The 13,738-nt window shown below is 38.8% G+C and overlaps 1 protein-coding gene across 1 annotated transcript; it reads left to right on the plus strand.

Moving 5' to 3' along the window:
• The first annotated feature begins 3,653 nt into the window (after window positions 1-3,653).
• Window positions 3,654-6,814, plus strand: LOC132045760 (uncharacterized). The gene is made up of 4 exons (XM_059436344.1): window positions 3,654-3,779; window positions 3,918-4,295; window positions 4,452-5,402; window positions 6,563-6,814. The coding sequence occupies exons 1-4, from the start codon at window positions 3,654-3,656 to the stop codon at window positions 6,812-6,814; spliced, it is 1,707 nt and encodes a 568-aa protein (XP_059292327.1).
• Window positions 6,815-13,738: the final 6,924 nt, after the last annotated feature.

Below are 13,738 nucleotides of genomic sequence, written 5' to 3' on the forward strand. Positions count from 1 at the left end.
AACAACCTCTTGAGTCTAAATGCCTATTTTGAAAATCAGACAGAGATGCAAGACTAGAAAATTTAACTACTATTCATTTCTAAAAATGTTCATAGCCTACAGTTAAGTATGATCAGGCATGGACAAGCATCTAATTGTGACAATGAGTCAACAAGTAACCAATACACAAAGATTCAGACTATATTCAGACTTCAAACAAACATGGAGGCATACTGATAACATAAATGACCTGATTTGGCATACATTTACTCAAGCATTTACCAACTAGACTATAAAGATGCCAACATCTCAATGAACAATGTGTATGTTGAACAGAAATAAGATTTCTCATCCTTTCAGCTAAAGAGGAATCATAAACAGATAGACTTATCAGAAGTAAACATTAACTCGAACTTACTAGGATGATTAACCTTTCTCTTATTACCTACTTGGGATTTTAAGTCAGGAGAAACAGGTTTCTGTGCTAAGCAATCATGGTTTAGATCTCATAATCCCTATTCTGGTTGGAAATTCCTTTTAAGATGATCTGGACTCAAGCTATACTTATACTGATGCTTACTATTATAACTAGAATTAAAATCATTGAACAGTGCAGTATTTAAGGTATAAACCACCTATCTAACTTCATTAAACTTATTTTATATTAATCATTCTTTAATAAGAGGGTGTTCTAGACTCCACTAAGATATTACTTGCATCAACCTTATTTTTGAAACTAATTAAATCACTATAAGATATATTGATCCTCACATAATGTTCATTTACTTAACTAGACAGATTAATTACTACTTGCAACCTTGGATTAACCTAGTTAAGCATAGGAGATCCATTCTACTAATTCTAAATCATGAGCTAACAGTATATTACTAATACTACTGCTACTGTCATTAATCTCTAACCTAAGCAACAAACATATAACTACATTAGTGCTAAACTAAACAAGAACCAACAATCTACTACTTGAACTAAGCTAGACAGAGATCAAACAAATAAGCATACAAGAACTAAACTACAAATTAATTAACCAATAAACATGCTCATAACTAATTAACACTAAAATAAACTAAAAAAGCACATAAACACAGACACCTACATATCAAAACTAAAATACATAACTAAAAATAAAGAAAGGAAGAGCATTTACCTTTCTTATGTGCAACCTTTGTCAAGATTTAGAGTTGAGATCCTTCCTTCTCCTCGAAACTCAGCCACAAACAAGAAATGAACAATTAATTTTTTTTAACTAAACTCAAATAATTAAAGGTCTCTACAGAAATGCTAAAAACCTAGGTAATTTGAGTGTTTTTTGCTCTAAATCGAGTCTTGTGTGTGTCTTGTGTTGAAGGGTAGGGTTCTTTATATAGAACCCCCAAACCCTAATTTTTGTGTTTGATGTGGGACTTTGAGATTGTTGGGAATTTTCCTTTGAAATCCGCCTAAACCTCATAGAACCAATAGGAATCGACGATTTCAAAATCAATAAGACAAATTTCATTAATAATCGTCCTTGTTCTGGATAGAAAAAGCAATAGAGAAAGAAAAAGGGTTTTCTTACCTTTTGGTGGTTCAACGGTGGGAATAGGTGAGAGAGGGTAAGAGCAATTAATGCTCTTACACAAAATGTGGTAGCATTGAATGCAAAAAGCAAGCGTTGCCTGAAGATTTGCCATCTTTGGCCATGATGACCAAAGAAAGAGACGATGGCAAGCTAGGGTTTCACGCGAAAACCCTTCCCAACACACAAATGAGGTGTGTTTGGTATAATTTTGTGAAATAAATTGGTAATTGGGCGGAGTCTCGTCTTTCTTGAATTGGGCTAGCCAATAAAAGAGGAATAAAGATATAGGCCTCAAACGTGTATATATTACTACTATATATAAACGCAGATGTTGCATTTTTGGTCGTCCTCATAGGGCCCTTTTTGGCATTTTCTTGAGTTGGTTTTCATTGGGAGAGCCGTATTGAGTTAATTAAACATTTGGAATTGGTACGAAAAAAGATAGCCTTTTGATTTAAGTTCCTTTTGCATTTCACATGTAAAGAGTAACATGTGTTCCAACTTTAGGATTTTGTGGTCCCTCTTTCATTTTGCCTATGGTGTAATTCAATATTTCTTTAATTTCCACTACACAATTTAATAAGTAAGAATTTTTTTGGTGATGATCTGCTACGCCCAAATTCAGTCTGCTTGAATCCCTTTTCTTTTATAAGCTTTTCTCAAAGAAAATATTACTCTCTTCATTTTAATTTGTTTGTTTGAATTTTCTTTTTAGTCTGGTTAAAAAAGAATGCCCTTTTTTTTTACAACTCTTTAATTTCTACTTCTCACATGACATGTTTAAGATTACAAAATTAAAGAAGGAACCTACACTCTCCAAAAATAAAACCCTAGCAAACTATACCACCCAGTACATCGGCTGCCGATGGCCAATCCGGCCGGTGGGTAGCCCCCTACGGAGGTTGTTCCACCCACTGCCACGACAAACACTTTACCACCTTCAAAAGCTACACCCACAAACATATCTGGATCAAATAACAACCCCATAATTAAACCTTCCACCAAAAAATATGCTAAGACCTTGAAACCAAATCATACACAAGTGAAATAAGTTGTACCCCCTTGATAAGCTCAAGTGCATTCGTATTTTGATGATTGTCAAAGTGATTCAGAACTAGATAGAGACCTGGTCTGTGAACTGCTCTATGTGCATCTCGCACGGTAAGCAGAGACAGCTATAAAGCCGAGCTACTCACTGTACACAAGTACAACAGTTGAGCTGGCCCATGCTTTAGGTCAAATATTGAATGAGTGGACTCTATCCATCCCCCATACTTCCCACTATATATATAACATGTTGCAATGTATTGAGTATCACTTGAAAAAACTAATCTAAATTGGGAAAAAGCTGCCGTCAAAAGATTTCAAGTGATCACAAGAACAAGTCACTTGCAATACTGAAGAACCCGATCCAGCCATAGATTTAGTCTAAGTTCTTTATGTTGTTGTAAGTCGTTGTTCTGTTGTGCTAAAATTGTAAACCTACTCTTTCCAAAAAGGAAGCTGTTGTAGGTATTTCAAATTCTTAGTAGTTGTTAGGCAGTTTACCTTTCAATCTATTAAGTGGTACCCTTTACTAAAGTTAGCTTAGGTGTATTAGTTGAGTTTGGCTAGAGTTAGTCAAGTGGAGGTATTTGCAATCGGAGTATTGAAAATGTTGAGGGACTATGGGAGTTAGTTCCTAGGTTGCTACTAATGTAAGGATTGAGGGATTATGGGAGTTAGTTCCTAGCTTACAATAGATTGTAATCTGAAGTTGTTCACGTAGTGGAGTTGAAATCCAACTGGGGTAGGTCGTGGTTTTTAATATCTTGAGTAAGGAGTTTTCCACGGTAAAACAATTCCTTCTTTACATCTCGTGCATTGCATCCGGGAACTGGTATTCAACCAGGTCTCTTCATAGTGCGTTTGGTAGATGCATAGCCTACATCAATTGGAATCAGAGCAAATACTGTCTAAAAGGTTAACACCTAGAAAGAATTTGTGAAATGGATGCTCCACCCAATATGGAAGAAGGTCAATCTTTCACCAGGCCACCCAGATTTAACGAAAAATACTATGGGTGGTGGAAGAGACTAGAATGCACGACTTCATCATGGCTGAAGACTCAGAACTGTGGGATATCATCTGTGATGGCCCCTGTATTCCAGTACACATAAGTGAAGATGGTGTAAAAACCACTGCCAAAACAAGGAAAGAATGCAATGATGCTAACAGGAAGGTAGTGGAGAAAAATTATAAAGCCAAGAAGATCCTTGTGTGTGGAGTATGACCTGATGAATACAATCGAGTCTCAGCATGCTCAACTGCTAAAGAGATCTGGGAAGCTCTTCAAACTGCCCATGAAGGAACAACACAGGTGAAGAACTCCAAGATCGACATGCTCACCACAGAGTATGAAATGTTCAAAATGAAAGAGGGAGAATCTATTCATGATATGCACACTAGATTCACCTCTATTATAAATGAGCTTCATTCACTGGGAGAAGTTATCACAACGGCCAAACTGGTAATAAAGTTGCTTGGTGTGTTACCTGATTCCTGGGATAGCAAGGTAAATACCATCTCCGAAGCCGAAGATCTCAGCACATTGACTGTCGATGAGCTCAATAGAAAACTTAAGACAAATGAGATGAAGATGTCTATGAAGAAGGAAGAAAAGAATGAAATCAAAAGAGAAAGGAGCCTAGTTCTCAAAGCAGCTAGGGAAGACTCGAGTGACTACGAATCAAAGTTGGCATATCTCACACGGAGATTCCATAAATTGATTCGAACAAACGGTGGAATCCAGAAGATGGGAAGCTCCAACAAAAATCTCAAAGGAAATGAATATTCTTGCCATAGGTGTGGAAGACTCGGTCACTTTGCTAAAAAGTGTCCTCTAAACAAGTAGGACAGCTATGACAGAACTGCAAGGAGGAACCAATTTCCTGATAAAAAGTTCAAAAGAAAGGAAGCTGCCGATGTTATATTAAAACAAACACTTGCTGCGTTGAGGGACTCTTCCAGTGAGTTTGAAGAAGATGATGAAAGAAGGGTTGATAAAAGGGACACATCAATGGTGGTCATAGAAAATGAAGCCTCTAAGTATGAGTCAATTTTTGAACTCATGGAAAAATCAGACTCAGATGATAGAGATGACGATGCAGAGGTAAATTTTCTTGAGGTAAAGAAGAACCTGAGAGCCTACTATCAGAATAAACTCATGTCACTGTCAGGCATGCTAATTGATGCATATCATGCTCTCATCGCTGAGAAAGGTGCACTCGTTCATGAAATCAGTGATTCTGAACTCGAAAGAGACAATATGTTGGTGTCAATTAGAGAGATGAGGGAACAAGTTGATGAGAACAATCAGCTGAATATTATGCTGGAAAGGGAATTGAAAAAAGATAGAAAGGCGCATCTTAAAGGAAAGGGCGAAGCAAGTAAATCTCACTTGGAGCTCAAAGATGAACTCAAAAAATTAAAACTGAGTCTCACTACTGAGATTGAGAGAAGCAAGCAGTTAAAGGAAGACTTGAATAGAATCAAGTTTGATCTTGATAGAGCTCTCAAGCGGACCTGGTCTTCTGATGTGATCACTTCCATGTACAAAATTAAGGGAAGTGATAAAGAAGGAATTGATTTTGTGAAAGAGAAGACCCCTACAATCCCCACAGCAAGTATGTCTCCACCACCGAAAATTATTTGTACACCCATTGTGGACGAGCAGGCCACTACAAGGAGTCTTGCAAAGAAAGAATTGAATCGGTTCAGAGGAACAGAGAGTTTATCGAAAGGAAGTAAGTTTGGGTACAAAAGGAACTGGTTCTCAAAAAGAAGGACCTCAAAAGGAGAAAGGGTATGTCTTTGCATGTTTGGGCGAATAGGAACCTGATCCATCCCTTCTATAATTATAAGGGACCCAAGCTGGTTTGAGTTCCCAAATTCAAACACTGACATCATGTGTAGGTTGAGGAGAGAGAGAAAAAAAGAAATAGTTAATTAATCTCCTGAGTTAACTTGAGAAGTCCCTCCTCAAAGCCTTCACGGCAGGATCTGTGTCTTTATCATCTAAAGGAAAGGACACATCTTAATATCAGACGCTGCAGTTCAAAATTCAATCACTCCAAGGGAAGCAATAAGGAAGATAAGTAAGAGGACAAAGCAGAATGTGAAAATGCTAGGTCAATAGATGGATGTGATAGAAAGGGGCCATGCACACATGGGAAGTGTAGTACAACGCATGAATAAGTTTTCAGAATTGCTGCTCAGCACTGTCAAATTATCTAGAGACATGGTCTCTCTGTGACTCAGGTTAATAGTTCTCTCAGCAGTTTCATATGTTATTTTTAACTGCCTATAGTACCAAGTCGGTCAAGCGTCTCCCGCCTCAAATCCAAACAACGAATCCCCTCGATCGACGCTTCAATTCTGAACCAATCCCCCCTACCTCTTATATCTGCTCTGAACAGTCATCTCTGACACCTTAACAACAACTACAGGCTCTGTCGTTTTTCTCAAAAAAAAAAAAAAACTTCAGACTATCAATCTCTCTATCTTGCATAACGCCTTCTCCGATTCACACATCTTTCCCACTGCTAAATACCGCCTAGTGTGATAGACTGCTCTCTAACCAAGGCAAAATGGTTCATGTGTCATCATCCTCATATAATCCAACCTCTTCAAACCAAAATACAACAACTCTGGTCTCTTGGAATCGGTAATAGGTAACTTGGGGGAAATCCACATCTCAATTCGAGTTATTTTACTCAAGTCAACAATACTACTCCATTGATAGTGATGAAAATTCATACCTATCAATATCAAACTCTTCGTCAAAAGGATTGAGTGAATGAGATGAGGGGATAACTGTGGAAAATGGTAGCACTAGCATCTCAGGAGACTGCGTTAAAATATCAGGTGCCTTCAAAGAAATCTCAGGTACAAAAGTTAACTCTGATAGAGATATACTACTACATTCTTTGCACAAACAAATCTCTGGCAGAATGCTGATACAAGAAAACGAAGAAGGAAAAAATAAAAGAAAATACGAGAGAAGTGGAACGGGCTATTCAATCTGTTGCTCAAAAGAGGAAGAGGGCCAGCACAAGCAAGGAACCAGGTTCCTCTAAGAGGATGATAAATGCATCTGATGAGAAAGAAAAGAAGGACTGGCATGAAAGAACCATTAGAAATATTAGCATTCCAAATGAGACACATCTTTTTACTCCACCGGCTCCTTGCGTATACGAAACTGAAGTGCCTGAATAGTATGCTAGCCTATGTCATCTTAATAATAGCACATTGGCCTTAACAGTGAATGTGACAGTATTTGTTTTGAATGAATCAGTGCTGGCAGATGTTCGTGGAGTACCAGCTCTAGCGGTTAGGGATGTGACTGGAAGAGCTTCTACCTCCTTCAAAAATGTGATTGTTAAGAATGGAGCATCAGCTTGCACTAAAAAACTCTTCAAAAGAGATTGAGCCTGATATCAACTGGTTTTTGAATTTGTGGACAAGTACTCATACCAAAAACTAGAGGAAGTGTTACCGTCACTCCAGCACATTTAGTTCTCATGGAAGCTCTATCAGCCTTTGAACCGATCAATCTATTATCCATCATGATCGGACACATGATCAAAACAGCGAGCATTAGGGAAAATGAATCTGGTCTTCCCTATGGCTTCTTCCTGACAAAGGTACTGGGCATTTCAACGTAAGAACTGGAAAAGCAACCTTAGGAACTGCGGAGAACATACTCTCTACGGATAATCTAGAAGATTGTGAATGTGGCTGAAGGAATGGGTTCTACCATCTCTGTCCTGACTGAAGCCTTAAAGGCAGCAAATTCAGAAATTGAACAGCTAAAGGCTGAGAATGCTCTTTTGAAGGATCTGCTGAAAGTAAGAGTAGTTGAGCGCCGACACCAAATGCTTCAGGATCAGGGTTAAATTATTGATAGAACTGACGGGATTCTTCACGATGTAAATCATGTCCAGTAACCCATTCCTAGGCAAACTCTTCCCTGTTTCTGTTTTTTTTCTTTTGTTGTCTAGTTCTGTGCTACTATGTGATGGTCTGTTTCCCTATCTCCTCCTGTTGGTACAATAGTAGTTCATTTAAAATATGATTGTACAGTTTAAACTACTATCTATCTTATGATTACTTGTTACATCACCTTTTTGCTAGCTTGCTCTCACTTGCCCTTTTTTGGATTTGCTACTCCAGTGACTCGATGTTAGTGTAACTGCTATCCTATTGCCTTATATTTTTTTGATGATGCTAAAAGAGGGAAGCTATTGAGAGATATAATATAGTGATGAAATGAATGGGCTAAAATCGAGGGGGAAGAACTGAAAGATTGACATGTGCTGTTATTGAATTGAAAGGGGTGGGTGAACTGGTTTCCGGTGTATTTTTTTACTAACATGTTGCAGGGGCTTTGAAATAGATAGTCTATTTCGCAGAGGCAACACGTGGGAGCTGGTTCTTAAGGGGAACATCATCTATAAGTTTGGCATCATAAAAAAGGGGGAAATTGATAAGCTCAAGTGCATTCGTGTTTTGATGATTGTCAAGGCGATTGAACCAGATAGAGACTGTCCGTGAATCGCTCTCGTGCATCTTGCACGGTAAGCAGAGACAGTTGTAAAGCCGTGCTACTCACTGTACACAAGTACAGCAGTTGATCTGGCCCATGCTTTTGGTAAAATATTGAATAAGTGAATTCTATCCATCCCACATGCTTCCCACTATATATACAACATGTTGCAATATATGGTGTATCACTCGAAAAACCTAATCTAAATTGGGCAAAAGCTGCCGTCACAAGATTTCAAGTGATCACAAGAATAAGTCACTTGCTAAACTGAAGAACCCGATCCAGTTACAGATTTAGTCTAAGTTCTTTATGTTGTTGTAAGTCTTTGTTCTGTTGTGCTAAAATTGTAAACCTACTCTTCCCAAAAAGGAAGCTGTTGTAGGTATTTCAAATTCTTAGTAGTTGTTAGGCAGTTTACCTTTTAATCTATTAAGTGGTACCCTTTACTAAAGTTAGCTTAGGTGTGTTAGTTGGGTTTGGCTAGAGGTAGTTAACCTTAGTTTCCTTGGCTAGAGTTAGTCATGTGGAGGTTTTTGCAATCGGAGTATTGCAAAGGTTGAGGGACTATGGGAGTTAGTTCCTAGGTTGCTACTATTGCGAGGGTTGAGGCCTTATGAGACTTAGTTCTTAGCATACAATAGATTGTAATCTGAAGTTGCTCATGTAGTAGAGTTGAAATTCTACCGGGGTAGGTCGTGGTTTTTAATCTCCTGAGCCAGGAGTTTTCCACGGTAAAACAGTGCCTTCTTTACTTACTGCATTGCATCAGGAAACTGGTATTCAACCAGGTCTCTTCATATTATGTTTGGTGGATGCATAGCCTACATCAATTGGTATCAGGGAAGATACTCTCTAAAAGGTTAACACCTAGAAAGAATTTGTGAATGGATGCTCCACCCAATATGGAAGAAGGTCAATCTTTCACCAGGCCACCCAGATTTAACGGAAAATACTATAGGTGGTGGAAGACTAGAATGCACGACTTCATCATGGCTGAAGACTCAGAACTGTGGGATATCATCTGCGATGGCCCCTATATTCCAGTACACACAAGTAAAGATGGTGTAAAAACCACTGCCAAAACGAGGAAAGAATGCAATGATGCTGACAGGAAGGTAGTGGAGAAAAATTATAAAGCCAAGAAGATCCTTGTGTGTGGAATAGGACCTGATGAATACAATCGAGTCTTAGCATGTCAACAGCTAAAGAGATCTAGGAGGCTCTCCAAACTGCCCATGAAGGAACAACACAGGTGAAGAACTCCAAAATCGACATGCTCACCACATAGTATGAAATGTTCAAAATGAAAGAGGGAGAATCTATTCGTGATATGCACACTAGATTTACCTCTATTATAAATGAGCTTCATTCTCTGGGAGAAGTTATCATAACTGCCAAACTAGTAAGAAAGTTGCTTGGTGTGTTACTTGATTCCTGGGATAGCAAGGTAAATACTATCTCCGAAGCCAAAGATCTCAGCACGTTGACTGTCGATGAGCTCACCGGAAAACTTAAGACATATGAGATGAAGATGTCTATGAAGAAGGAATAAAAGAATGAAATCAAAAGAGAAAGGAGCCTAGTTCTCAAAGCGGCTAGGGAAGACTCGAGTGACTACGAATCAAAGTTGTCAAATCTCACACGGAGATTCCATTAATTGATTGGAAGAAATGGTGGAATCCAAAAGATAGGAAGCTCTAGCAAAAAACTCAAAAGAAATTAATATTATTGCCATAGGTGTGGAAGACCCGGTCACTTTGCTAAAGAGTAGCCCCTAAACAAGTATGACAGCTATGAAAGAACTGCAAGAAGGAACTAGTTTCCTGATAGAAAGTTCAGAAGAAAGGAAGCTACCGATGTTATATTAAAACAACCGCTTGCTGCGTTGAGGGACTCTTCCAGTGAGTCTAAAGAAGAAGATGAAAAAAGAGTTGGTAAAAGGGACACATCAATGGTGGTCATAGAAAATGAAGCCTCTAAGTATGAGTCAATTTTTGCACTCATGGCAAAATCAGACTTAGATGATAGTGATTAAGATGCAGAGGTAAATTTTCTTGAGGTAAAGAAGAACCTGAGAGCCTACTCTCAGAGTAAACTCATGTCACTGTCAGGCATGCTAATTGATGCATATCATGCCCTCATCGCTGAGAAAGGTGCACTCGTTCATGAAATCAGTGATTCTGAACTCGAAAAAGACAATATGTTGGTGTCAATTAGAGAGATTAGGGAACAAGTTGATGACAACAATCAGCTGAGTATTATGCCGGAAAGGGAATTGAAAAGAGATACAAAGGAGAATCTTAAAGGAAAGGGCGAAGCCATTATATCTCACTTGGAGCTTGAAGATGAACTCAAAAAAGCAAAACTGAGTCTCACTACTGAGATTGAGAGAAGCAAGCAGTTAAAGGAAGACTTGAATAGAATAGAGTTTGATCTTGATAGAGCTCTCAAGCGGACCTGGTCTTCTGATGTGATCACTTCCATGTACAAAAGTAAGGGAAGTGATAAAGAAGGAATTGGTTTTGTGAAAGAGAAGACCCCTACAATCCCCACAGCAAGTATGTCTCCACCACTGAAAATTGTTTGTATGCCCATTGTAGACGAGCAGGTCACTACAAGGAGTCTTGCAAAAAAGAATTGAATCAGTTCAGAGGAACAGAGAGTTTACCGAAAGGAGAGTAAGTTTGCGTACAAAAGGAACTGGTTCTCAAAAGTAAGGACCTCAAAAGGAGAAAGGGAATGTGCTGCCTGTTTGGGCAAATAGGAACACACATTCCCTGTTTGGGCGAATAGAAACCTGATCCATCCCTTCTAAAATTATAAGGGGCCCAAGCTGGTTTGAGTTCCCAAATTCAAACACTGCCATCATGTGTAGGCTGAGGAGAGAGAGAAAAAAGGTAATAGTTAATTAATCTCCAAAGTTAACTTGAGAAGTCTCTCCTCAAAGCCTTCACGGCAGGATCTGTGTCTTTGTCATCTAAAGGAAATGACACATCTTAATATCATACGCTGCCGTTCAAAATTCAATCACTCCAAGGGAAGCAAGAAGGAAGATAAGTAAGATGACAAAGGTAATGTGAAAATGCTAGGTCAATAGATGGATGTGACAGAAAGGGGGTATGCACACATGGGAAGTGCAGTACAACGCATGAACAAGTTTTCAGAATTGCTGCTCAGCACTGTCAAATTATCCAGAGATATGGTCTCTCTGTGACTCAGGTTAATAGTTCTCTCAGAACTTTCATATGTTTTTTTTAACTGCCTATAGTACCAAGTCGGTCAAGCATCTCCCGCCTCAAAATTCAAACAACGAATCTCCTGGATCGACGCTTTAATTCTGAACCTACCCCCCCCCCCCTCCTCTTATATCCGCTCTGAACAGTCATATCTGACACCTTAACAATAACTATAGGCTCTCTCGTTTTTCTCAAAAAAAAAAAAATCAGACTGTCAATCTCTCTCTCCTGCATAATGCCTTCTCCAATTCACACATCTTTCCCACTGCTAAATACCGCCTAGTGTGATAGACCGCTCTCTAACCAAGGCAAAATGGTTCATGTGTCATCATCCTCATATAATCCAACCTCCTCAAACCAAAATACCAGCAACTCTGGTTCTCTTGGAGCCGTTAATAGCAGAACTTGGGGGAAATCCACATCTCAATTCGAGTTATTTTACACAAGTCAACAATACTACTCCATTGATAGTGATGAAAATTCATACCCATCAACATCAAACTCTTCGTCAAAAGGATCGCGTGAAAGAGATGAGGGGATAACTATGAAAAATGGCAGCACTAGCACCTCAGGAGAGTGCGTTGAAATATCAGATGCCTTAAAAGAAATCTTAGGTACAAAAGTTAACTCTTATAGAGATATACTACTACACTCTTTACACAAACAAATCTCTGGCAGAATGCTGATACTAGAAAATGAAGAAGGAAAAAACAAAAGAAAATACGAGAGAAGTGGAACGGGCTATTCAATCTGTTGCTCAAAAGAGGAAGAGGACCAGCACAAGCAAGGAACCAGGTTCCTCTTAGAGGACGATAAATTCATCTGATGAGAAAGAAAAGAAGGACTGGCATAAAAGAATCATTAGAAATATTGGCATTTCAAAATTGGACACATTTTTTTACTCCACCGGCTCCTTGTGTATACGAAATTGAAGTGCCTGAACTGTATGCTAGCCTATGTCATCTTGATAAAAGCACATTAGCCTTAACAGTGAATGTGAAAGATTTTGTTTTGAATGAATCAGTGCTGGCAGAAGTTCTGGGAGTACCAGCTATTAGGGTTAGGGATGTGATTGGAAGAGCTTCTACCTCCTTCAAAAATGTGATTGTTAAGAATGGAGCGTCAGGTTGCACCTAAAAACTCTTCAAAAGAGATCGAGCCTGCATATCAACTGGTTTTTGAATTTGTGGACAAGTACTCATACCAAAAACTGGAGGAAGTGTTATTGTCACTCCAGCACATTTGGTTCTCATGGAAGCTCTATCAGCCTTTGAACCGATCAATCTGTTATCCATCATGATCGGACACATGATCAAAGCAACAGCATTAGGGAAAATAAACGGTCTTCCATATGGCTTCTTCCTGCATAAAGGTGGGGCATTTCAACGTAAGAACTGGAAAAGCAACCTTAGGAACAACGGAGAACATACTCTCTATGGCTAATCTAGAAGATTGCGAATGTGTCGCTGAAGGAATGGGTTCTACCATCTCTGTCCTGACTGAAGCCTTAAAGGCAGCAAATTCAGAAATTGAACAGCTAAAGGCTGAGAATGCTCTTTTGAAGGATCAGCTTAAAGAAAGAGTGGAAGAACTACGGCACTAAATGCTTCAGGATCAGGGTGAAATTATTGATAGAATTGACGGGATTCTTCACGATCTAAATCATTGCCAGTAACCCATTCCTAAGCAAACTCTTCCCAGTTTCTATTTTTTTCTTTGTTGTCTTGTTCTGTGCTGCTATGTGATGGTCTGTTTCCCTATCTCCTCCTGTTGGTACAATAGTAGTTCATTTAACATATGATTTTACAGTTTAAACTACTATCTATCTTATGATTACTTGTTACTGCACCTTTTGCTAGCTTGCTCTCACTTGCCCTTTTTTTGATATGCTACTCCAGTGACTCGATGTTAGTGTAACTGCTATCCTATTGCCTTATATTTTTTTGATGATGCCAAAGGAGGGAAGCTATTGAGAGATATTATATAGTGATGAAACGAATGGGCTAAAATTGAGGGGGAAGAACTGGAAGATTTACATGTGCTTTGATTAAATTGAAAGGAGTGAGTGAACTGGTTTTCGGTGTATTTTTTTGCTAACATGTTGCAGGAGCTTTGAAATAGATGGTCTGTTTCGTAGGGGCAACACGTGGGAGCTGGTTCTCAGAGGGAATATCATCTATAAGTTTGTCATCATCAAAAAGGGGGAAATTGATAAGCTCAAGTGTATTCGTGTTTTGATGATTATCAAACCGATTAGTAACCGATAGAGACTGTCCGTGGAATTGCTCTTCGTGCATCTTGCATGGTAGCAGAGACATGCTTGTAAAGCCGAACTATTCACTGTACACAAGTACAACA

This window comes from Lycium ferocissimum, unplaced genomic scaffold (assembly GCF_029784015.1).
Source record: "Lycium ferocissimum isolate CSIRO_LF1 unplaced genomic scaffold, AGI_CSIRO_Lferr_CH_V1 ctg7862, whole genome shotgun sequence".
Classification (NCBI taxonomy): domain Eukaryota; kingdom Viridiplantae; phylum Streptophyta; class Magnoliopsida; order Solanales; family Solanaceae; genus Lycium; species Lycium ferocissimum.